Genomic DNA, 10,952 nt, shown 5'->3' on the forward strand with positions numbered 1-10,952 from the left:
CTACAGGGCCCCTACTGCCCCCCACAACTCCACGGGGGTCCCATCCCCTCTCCACGGGCGCTACCAAGTAAGCCTGAGGGGGAAGGGGTCCCCCGTCCCCGCGCATTCCCAGGGTCGGGGGGCGGGTACTTCCCCCAAACTAGGAGCCAGGCTGCGAAACTTTGCGCCGAACAATGAAAGCCCCGGAGACGGAGCACGGCTCCGTCCCTCCCCTTTCCGGCGACTTGGTCTCGCCCGGGGGTCCCCCCCGTTCCATTTGCGCGGCTGAGGCCCGGGCTGCACCACTGCCCCCACCGGGGGGGGTGTGAAAGGAGGTGGGGGGCGAAACCACTCACAGCTTCACGACGTTCTGTACCACCGCCGCCATCTTGCCTCTGCCGCCTGGGCCGTGGGCCGCCCCGCGCGCATGCGCCGAAAGCAGCAAGGCAGCGAGGAACGGGGAGAAACCATCCTCCTATTGCGCATGCGCAGAGGCCTCCTGCCGTCCCATTCTTGATTAATAAGTACGCGTGCGCCAACTGAGAATCAGGCGCCCCCCTCTACTCTAGTGCTGGGTCATCATGGCGCATGCGCCGAGGCTCACCCGCCTCTGCCTGGCCCTAGGCAATGCACATGCCAAGAGAGCGCGCGCTCGACCTCGATGGTGTGGTACTGCACATGCGCAACCCGTTGGGCGGGGTTGGGGCTGTTCTGGGGCGCATGCGCAAGAGGGGATGGGGTTAAAAAGGCGGGAAAAAGGGTGTGAGGGAGGGAAGAATAGAGAAGTGATTGAGGGGAAGGGGGAAAATGGGGGAATGACAAGAGCATTTAAAAAGAACGGAGGGAATGAGAAAAAATGGAGGGATGAAGGGGAAGACTGGAAAGATGGAGGGAGGAGGATGGACTGGAAGGAGAAGCACTGAGACTAGGTGGGAAGGATGATGCGTGATGGGGAAGGAGGGTAGGCAGATAGTTGAAGGGAGGGACTGATCACAACGGGACTCCCAACAGCCCAGTCCCTTTTGCCATGCGGGTCACTGGTGTGAGACAGGCCGATCGCTGTTGCCACGGGACCAGCAGTCCTCCATAAAGGGACAGAGTGGGCTGAGGGCGTGAAGGGTGCAGAAAGCTGCCCTTGCGACACCTGCCCTGGACGTGCAGAGGATTGGTGCCGGGGTCTCTACCAGAAGGCAGTGGTTACATGTTGCTTCATGCAAGGCAAACAAGGTAAGGATGCTGAAATGAATGGCGTTTTGGATGGCATGTGCGCACCAAGGGATAACTAATAGGAAAAAGCTTGTTGGGCTTTGACTCGAGGAGCAGCAGTAAAGGGAGTCTTGGGCAAACAGAAGAGACGGCGCGTTAACACTGGTATAATTCATCTACATCGACAAAAAATCATACAGCGATCCACAGTGGACAGACAAGCAGTTGCCTTGGGCTTCCTGCAACAATAGGCAACTATTATGCTGCCTTTCCACCGGGTAGTAAGAGAACATGCAGTAGTCATGAACAAATGGGTAATCCGGGAAAAGCATGGACACACACCAAGCTACACTGGTGTCTCTTTCCTGCTGCTTTTCCCCAAACCCCAGTAAGCACGCTGGCACAAGTCTCTTCCTTGTTCACCCCAGCATAAAAGCAGTTTACGCTGGTGTAAGTGTATTGGATCCAGACCCAGAGGTAAGTTGTGTCCTCAAGAAATTAGACTCTTGTTCTTCTCAACAGCACGTGCTTAGATTAAGCACCCTCCCCTCCAGTTGTCCATCGCATGGGTTACGAATGCAGGACTGCTGTCCCCCCCGCCGGAGGCTGGAGGGACAGCCCGCACCCTAACAGTCATGGAAAAATATATTCGGAGCTGTTGGCTCGCCTGCATTTGGATAGTGATAAATTATTCAGGTTTGACGCTGGGAAAGTTTTGCTCCTGTATTTGGAAGGTAAGTGTGCAGGCCGGGAGCGATCCGGGCCCTTTTTCGCGCCGCGCGGGCTGTGGCCAGCAGCCCGGGCACGCTGGGTCGGAGAAAACGGGCGACACACTGGAATTAGGCACGGACTTGTAATGGTTGATTTAAGATTATTTACTTACACCGAAGATGGTCGCGGTGCAGGCAGGAAAACTTGCTTGAGTTGCAGTTACAGATAGAAAAGAAAAGAGGCGGACTAGAGTTCCTTCCCGTGAACACTCTTCTAGCCCATCCAGTTGGAGGCCCTAAACCGCGAGCCCGTCGCGCCAACCAAAGAAAGTACTCGAAGAAAAGAGCTCTGAATAGACTCACACAAAGTTTGCTAGGCTCCGTGGAACTTGTGCGCGCAGGGAAGAGGGATACATCGAGGATTGCGCTCAGCGACGGGGAGAGGCTAGAGGCTGATCAGACCCCTGTTGCCTTCTTGAAATGCACTGGGTCCGATAGGCTCCGCAGCGCTTAGAGATCTTCACACAGCGTGAACCAACCCACTCCCCCCCACGTGTAAATATTTTTACAAAAGCCAATAATGGGGCTCGAATTATAATACAAATGGCGGGAACTCTTTGCAAAGTGCATTTCTGTGCTGCAAAGAAGAAATGCACAGGGCAAAGAAAGCTACAAATTGGCGGGAAAATAATTCAGTGGTGCCAAAGCGCACACAAAACAAAATCACACCTTTGGGTTGTGACAGTAAGCAGCCGCAGGCTGGTCTTCAAAGCAGCAGAACAGAAAAAGAAGGTAGTGGGGAAGGGAAATAAATGGGAAAATACTAAAATGTGAGTATTTAAGGACAAAACACATGGTTAAGTAGATGAGGTTCTGGCCTAGACTTTAACGGCATGGTTCAATTTCTAGCTTAGTGATACATTCCTTGGGTGAGCTGCTTAGGACTACTCTACTTGGAGTGCGAACTTAAACCACGCTGTCTACCATATTTGCTCATATACAACCCAGCCTAGAATAAAATTCACATCTTGTTTTTTGAAAGGCAGACTAAAGAACAAAACCAAACGTTTCTTGTAGTAAGTAACTCAGTAGCAGCAGCGAAAGAGCTGAACCTGCTCTCTCTTCTGCTGCCTGTAAGTAGTATGCACATCTGACTTTCACTTTTGCCTGGTAAGGCAGAAACTCTTCTTACCTTATTTCTTGCATATAAATTGCACTGAAATTTCCAACAGCTCTTTTGGAGGCATGGTGCATGTTGTATGTGAGGAAAATATGGTGTTCCTCATTAACTCCTGCAGACTAAGATTGAGGAGGTGTAATCTATTTTCAAAGTGAAGTAAGCAGCCCCTGCAGAGTCTCACTGAATGCACATTAAGAGCGTCTACACATGGGCTAGTGCGGAGTAGCTAGTGCACCATACATTCACACCCATCTTACTGCATAGTAACGTCCCAGGCTTGTAATACCCATCTCTAAACATGTTGGGTAAATCATTCCCAATCTCCAAGGGGTGGGTGTTGGAAGGATAACAACCTGTGAATGCTTCTGATGTGCTCAACTGCTGTGGGCCCAAGGGTCATAATTGGATCTTGAACAGAGTAAGTAACTACACGGGTAGCTTTGGGCCAAAGTTCTCACTCTCTATAGGGTAACATATTTCTGCGAGTGAAAGTATATTGCTTTATTGCGAGCATGTTTTCTGCAGCCCAGCTGCACCCAGCCTCATTGTGACACTTCCTTGGCTTGCTCACTAGGAAAGATGAGAACAGCCACATATTTGCCCTGCCTTTTTTTTTTTTTTTTTCTTCTTCTTAAATTCCATTACTGATCGTAGGTTCCTTCCCTCACCCCTGCCCTTCCAATACACAATTTAGCTCTTTGTTTCAACTTTCCCCTTCCCAGCTCCCCAGTAATTCATTTTGCAGTTGGAGTCTAATGGAAGGGTCTCTGCAATGCCATTTCAGCTTGCGATCAGAAGGGGGTGCCATGGCCAACCCCTGTGCTGTTCCTGTGTCGGAGGTGCGAGTTTGGCGGGACAGCCTTTCTCTACTTTCTCATTGCCAGCCAGGATGGCTAAAGTGAAGTTGTTGAATTTGCTTTATTTTCCTGAAACGGATTGGCTGCTCTTTCATTTTTCCACAGTGGGGTTAAGAAGGCATATGAAAGCACCAGACTCAGGAAGTGCAGAAACTATTTGGCCTTGAGCTATTTGGCTAAGTCATCCCTTTTCCCCAGGCAGCCACACTGCAAGTAGTTCCTTGATCCCAGGCTGCTCTGCTTCACACCCACTAGATTGCCACATGGTACAAATGGCTTTGGGAACTGCCAAAGGCAACTGCCTTTGGGAACTTCAGCCAATAGTGATAAGCAATGGGGTAGTTGTCCTAGCACAAACCCCCAGGCTAAGTACAGAACATCAAAAAGCCCAAGGCTGAATCGATTCAATCTCCGCAGATTAGTCTAAACTGTGTAAATTGAACCGATTAACAAGTGAACAGACATTCACTTTTGATTCCAGAAATGCAGCCATATGCCTGCAGTGGCCCAAGCCAGAAGCTGGGCGGGGGGCGCCAGAGCACGCCTCTCTGGTCTGCTGGAGCAGATGGCTTGAATCTGGAGGGGATCTGGGACAGTTCAATAAACCGAATTAACTTAAATTAGTTAAGTCTGATACTATATCCATCCAGGTTTATCTTATACTGGTTTCAGCCATTTTGAAAGTGGTTTATGGGCACTGAACTTCTGTTGTGTTACAGATTTTAACCGGTTTCCAATTGCTTATACCAGTTTGTGTAATTTCTGTCCCTAGCCCCAGTGTAGACGGACTAAATCACTGTAAGCACAGTGTGCACCTCTGCACTTTCCACAGCTGGATTTAACAACACTGGTGTATATATAGTAGCTTGCCTGCCAAAAGTAATGTTTTGCGGTAGGAGCAGGGACAAATATCCAGCGCAGAAGAGGCCTGTGACTTCCATGCTGCAGAAACCTGGGCAGGGATGTCTGCACCCCTCATTGTCCTGCCTGAATGGAACGCTGTTTCCTTTACGAACGAAGTCAGAAGCACAATACTTGCATTCAGTGCCACACTTCAGCTGCTTTGAATGCCCTGCTGACAAAATGCATTTCCCCATTTCTTTCTTCCCTCCATCTACATGCTCCCTGCATTTTTTTTTTTTTTTTTTTTCCTACGTGGCCTCTTGGCATCTCTGTTTTTACTCCCCCTCGCTAAGAATTTGTCTTCCAGCCAGCTAGCTTGCCTCCTACGTATGAAGTTACATGGTGAGTCAATACCACAGTCATGATTGGAACCCTGGAGGTCCCTCCATGTTGCAACCATTATAACACCCTTCATCCAAGAGTCGGGAAGATACATTTGTCAGCTTCGCTAACCTAGGCATCCTCATTAGAAGTGGAATTGAAAAGAATCTGCAGTCCCCCCTCATTGAGTCCAGGAGTCCCAGATCTGGCTCTCGCTGTAGCCTATGGCTCAGGCTTCTAGAGCTGGGACTATACCCTTGACAAAAATCCTCACATTCAGTTGCTTTGCTCTAAAACTCTTTAAAAAATATATGGGAAAGATGAAATCATCTTTCCATCACAGACTGAGTCATGATATGAATGCAACTCAATTAATACCTTTCCTGGCTGAATGACTCATGCTTCTTAAAACTAATGTAAAAAAGCAACGTGTGCAGGTTTGGAACAATCATTTGCATAGCTTTCTGCTTTGAGAAGCGAGGAAACAAAGCTAGTTAAAAACAAAACAGAACAATAAAGAACTGAACTGGTCAAAATGATCGATTCAGAGAGCAGAAGGAATTTGTCATTCTGCAGAAAGCAAGGGGCTAGGAAATTCCAGAAGCGGAGCAGATGTATTTAGTGGTTTTTGCTGGCTTTGTCAGAGAGGAATAAAGCAATATTTATTGCGACATTTTGAACGGGCAGGGAGCCAAGAAGAAAAATCAGGATGAGACTGAGCACTTAAAGAAAAAAAAAATTAAACGATAGCTTGGTTAAGTTTACTCTGAGTACAGCTTCCATCTGAGACCCTGTCAGCTTGACAAGAAGAGGAATTGCTCAGCAATCAGAGGGAAGAGCAGGCCAAAACTCAAGAGGCAGGAGTTTAGTGAACGTGACTTGTGTTGTGCTATTCTACATTGCTTTGTGATTGTGCAGGTTTTTGATCTGTAGACAGTTACGGATCTTGTTAAAGCTGATGAGTGACTGCCCTTCTTTCAGGCTAAAGCCTTGTTATGACAGGTGAAAATAATAGAAGTCACTGTTCAAAACACTGGGCCCTGTAGCGAGGCTGGATCAGATGGGTAGGACCTGAGGAGGTTAGAAGGGTTAAGACTGGAAATACAAGGGTCTAGATTAGGAATTGGCTTGGCAGGGCCAGCAGAGAGCAAGCAGAAGTCAGAAGAGTGATCCGATGAGGGATGCATCCCTCATTGGAAAGACAGGCTTGGGACTCTGGACCTTGTTTTCAACAGGGACAGGATTTCATTGTACTCCATCCATCACCCAAATGCAAATGCCCCTGGAAGGCAACAAATCTTGGCTAAGCTTATGGGTCAACAGTAGGTTCTTACATCAACTTCAGTACCAAAAGATCTCAGCACCTTCTTGAAAGGTCTCAAACAACATGACTAACATCTGACCGGTAATGTATATCACTCCTTGGAAGTGCAGGACAGGGATAAAGCTATCCGTTGACTTCACCAAGGATTAATTTGGCTCCTTGGATTTGTATGTAGGTCCTACATAAATCCTAGTGAATATTTCTTGTTTTAAATTGTAGTGGTTGCATGGTAATGAGTAAAATGATCTGTTTTATGATGGTGCATAGCAACTGAGAAAGGAACATTGTTCAGGGCACTGGCAATCCATGTAGCACAAAATTGTTCCTGCTTTGAAGAGTTTCTCATTTGAACAGACACAGCAGAGATGAAGAAAAGAAAGGTTGCCTCATTGCCCTCGATTTACAGGTCGGGAACCAAGGCACAAAGAGATGACGGATACAATAGTCAAAAGCCCCTAAATCACTTTGGCCCTTTTGAAAAATCTTACTTTATATATAACGCATCCATGGACAGCTGGTGAGCATTGAAACCAGATCTCATGATTCCCCTGTACAGTATACAGTAAACCATGAGGCGAAATTCAAGCGACTTACCCCACCAGTGAGGCAAGTCATGCCTGGCCTTTCTTGTTTCTAATTATGTAGTTTAAAAAAAAAATTAACACTTACAGGCACAGCACATTCCCTACCAGATTATAAAGAGCCTTTTTTTCTTTTTACCTCAGTTATTAGCAATGCTTTTAAGCTGGTTGTTATTTTTACAGTTGGCTAACCTCAAAATAATTAATGTTTTGTTTTGTTTTAGGTTTTGTTTTTTGCTGGGGGGTTTTTTGGTTTAATAGCCAGGTCATAAATCCCAGAGAATATGGAAGCTTATCGCAAAACCAGAGTAGGCATCGTAAGAAGATAGATGCCTTTCATCCCTTCAGCCAGCACTTAACATATCGTTATTCAAGCAGATGATTGGGTGTCTTTACTTTGCAAGTATCAGTTAGTGGGATGTCCTGGCAGTAGGATAGGAAACAGTATAGCAGGAAGGGAGAGAGACAAAAATGAGCCCGCTGGTCTGGTGTGATGTGGCAGGAAGGTGGGGAGAGATGGGCCCACTGTGTTGATCAGCAAGGACAGTAAGCTCTCCTGCTCACTGATTTGATGAAGTGCAACAGGAGACTGGATGGCAGATTTGAGAGATTAATGCTGTGAATCCCTCATTAATGAGTTAGGAGCACAGGAAGAAGCAACCGTTGACAGCAAAGCAACTTTTGAGACTAAGGTCACAAAGAGGAGCACGCAATTTGGGCTTTTACGCACGTCATCTCCACAATAGAGTTTTAAAATGGGATCGACGCCTCTGACAGCTGGGAAGATTGATTCCCGCAGTACCGCCACGCAGATCTAATCCTGCATGCAAGCAGTTCTCGGCGAGGGTTATTTTGTCCTGCTCAGCACACATTTCTGATATTGTAACGCTGATAAGGACAGGGTGCGAGAGAGCGAGAGTCTGTGCGTGTCTGTCAGGGGCAGTCTCCAAACACCTTAATCTTGGACTCAAATCTATTTGTGCATTTCACTTTGATGTGCCAGCTTAGGTGAAATCCATGGAAACAAATGCCGCTGTGTTGTCGCCATGGACACAAAGCTCCCATGAGGATTATAAACTGTGATAGAAAAAAAGCAGAGCCGCCCGTTAGCAGCTCTGCCATGCTCTCAAAGCACAGTCCGTTCCAGATTTTTCTCAGAATTGTGCAGCTGAACAGCAGCTTTGGTATGTTAGAAAACAAAAAGTTAACTGTGAAACAGAAAGAGGAGACAGACTCGCAGATGGAGATGAAGCCTAGATAAAGCATGGCACTGCGGGCCCTGCCGCATGTTCACATTAAAGCTGGATAGAAACCAGCTATAAAATTGTTACAAATTCCCAAGCACTAACTTAGCAGGTGACTGGCTCTTTTTATAGTTTGGATGGACATTTTTATGGGGTGATGATTACTTCAGACATGTGGCCAGTCTAAATTTATTGCATACTGTTGACCAGTTCATTGCATGATAATTATTTTGCAGGCATGGCCAGCCTTACTTTGCACAGGTGGCTGGTCTAAATTTATTGCACAATTAACCAGTTAATTGCACAATATATGTAACATGTGGCTGGTGCCTGCAAGGGTGAAATGATAACAGTCTCCTACTTCCTCCCAAACCTCAATAGCATTTATAAGCATCCATTTTTTTAAGGTGCCTGGAAGTCCCTGCAGTGGTGTCTGGCTGAGAATGAGAAGTAAAATCCAAGTCCCGATACCACAGTAGGAAGCATATTATACCCATCAAACGAAGCTTTCCACTGCTGGCAAGTTTTGTAGCCACTTGAACCCATACTAAGCCACTGTCAAATACCACTAGACCAGAGCAGTTTGCACTCACTTTACACCAATAGAGACAACCAGGGTCACCTCGATCAGTGATTCTCAACCTTTCTTGTACCAGGACCCATTTGTTAACCTCAGTGGCCAGTCTTGATCCAGTGACCCTTACTCCCAAGCCACTGCCCCTCAGCCCCAGACCCACAGTGTGGGGCAGAGGGTGTGTGTGGGGCGGGGGGGGGCATGGGGAGCCCCAAACTGCCCCTTGCAGGCTGGCAGAGCTCCAGCCTGCAAGGGAAAAGCCACGGTTTCCCAGTATGTTCTCCTGTAAAGGAGAATCCATTTTTAAAGTTTGTTTGCAACCCTTTCATATATTCTCGTGACCCACTTTTGGGTTGCGACTCATGGGTTGAGAAACGCTGACCTAGATCATAAGTCAGGAGCCACTTTTCTGAAAGAACCTCTGCTACTGTTACTCAGCATAGCGCCATAGAGATCAAGGAAGCTACACCACCTTGCGTCAGATAAGAATTTAGCCCAGTGGAATTAAAACTAGACTAATTAAAATGAACCTAAATTCAGATTAGAATTAAATCCACAGGCTGCCACTGACTCCAGACTGGGTTCAATTTATCTGCTTTGCAGCCTGAGAGCTAGAAAGTTGGTAAAATACTTATTAAACCAAAATTTCTGCCTCTCTCATGTAGCACTGCCTTATAAGGCACCTTAATTGCATGCACGTTGCTTCTTTTGCAAAGCCTCCCAACAGAAACAGATGGGTAGCATAAACAAGAGCTGCGAGACAATTGTGCAGTGACAAGATGAGTGCTTGTTAACTTAATGAGTCATTATTTATTCCCCTATAGAAAGATTAAACAGTCAAGGCTCAGGGAAATAAAGCAGAAAGTCATTGCACTTTAGGATGCATAAGGAAATAAGAAATTTCCATAGTGCTAAAAACCAAGGCTGCCAAAAATTTCACAACTGATTCTTCAACAATTAGTTATTGCCTTTATGTATAGGAGTTCCACATACTTCAAGCTTCAGATCCCTGGCACAGCACACAAAAGGCATGTCTATCTCTGTTCTGCAGACATGGAAACTGAGGCACAGAGAACTTGCTGAAAGCCATATGTCAGTGGTTGAGCTGGGAACAGCTTCCAGTTCCAACTTGCAGACCCTTCCACCCCCTCACTGGTTTTGAACAGTGAACCATAACACCCTCTAGACCTGGGAAGGAAACCCAGGAGTCCCACTCCAAGCATGAGATGATTTTCCTTCCCAGAGAAGGAACCAGATACCAGAGGTTAGAGACATTTAGCTTTTGGCTGCAAAAAAGGTTCTCTGCTTTCCAGGGAGATTACAGGGATACAATGCATCAAACGATTATGAGGTACTCAGATATTTACAGCAACACAAGTCCACAGCGTGCAAATACTCTGCACTCACTCTGGAACCAGACAGCAATTTAGCCACATTAATGCTGCCCTGCAGAGGGGCTAATCGATTCTATTTCTCACTGCTACTAACAGAATTGCTGCTTGCATTTCTGAAGTCACCCTGCATAAAGCCATGGTTGAACATTTTTGCACAGCACAGAGAGATCCATAAATATTAAGATAGATAGACTGGATTCCCTAGGTGTTCACACATTAAAAATAAGCGATACACCCCCAAAAGATTTTGAAGGGCATTGGGCGTCCAAATGCGTTAGGTCCAAAGGAACCAAATGCTGTCTCTGTTATTTCTGCAGTTCCAATGGCAGCAGAATTTGGATTTCCATAGGTTTCAAGGCAGCATGGATCCACGTCAGCTAGTCTAACATCCTGCATGACACAGGAAGAAAGTTTCACTCACTGGCTCACTGCAGAAATTAAATGGTGTGAATTGTGGTGCAAGCACCTACTCTGGACACGTTCAAGAAGTGTTTGGATGATTATCTTGCTAGGATCATCTGACCCCAGCTGACTTCCTGCTCTTTGGGCAGGGGGCTGGACCCGATGATCTCTCGATGTCCCTTCCAGCTCTAAGGTGTATGAAATCTATGAAAGCACATCTTTTTTAGTCAGCCTGCCTGGATTTAAAGACACCAAGGAATAAAGACTTTACCACATT

The 10,952-nt window shown here is 46.6% G+C and overlaps 1 protein-coding gene across 3 annotated transcripts in view; it reads right to left on the bottom strand.

Annotated features, from left to right (window-relative positions):
- The window catches only part of DPF2 (double PHD fingers 2), a 36,188-nt gene extending 35,725 nt beyond the window's left edge, over positions 1 to 463 (bottom strand). For all 3 annotated transcript variants that reach the window (XM_006037108.3, XM_025193564.1, XM_006037107.3), the window contains exon 1: positions 336 to 463. In XM_006037108.3, the coding sequence (XP_006037170.1) occupies positions 336 to 367 (32 nt within the window). In that variant the 5' untranslated portion in view covers positions 368 to 463. The remainder of the gene's footprint in view (positions 1 to 335) is intronic.
- Between the last annotated feature and the right edge of the window lie 10,489 nt (positions 464 to 10,952).

The sequence above is a fragment of the Alligator sinensis genome, unplaced genomic scaffold (assembly GCF_000455745.1).
Source record: "Alligator sinensis unplaced genomic scaffold, ASM45574v1 scaffold1318_2, whole genome shotgun sequence".
NCBI classification, from domain to species: Eukaryota; Metazoa; Chordata; order Crocodylia; family Alligatoridae; genus Alligator; species Alligator sinensis.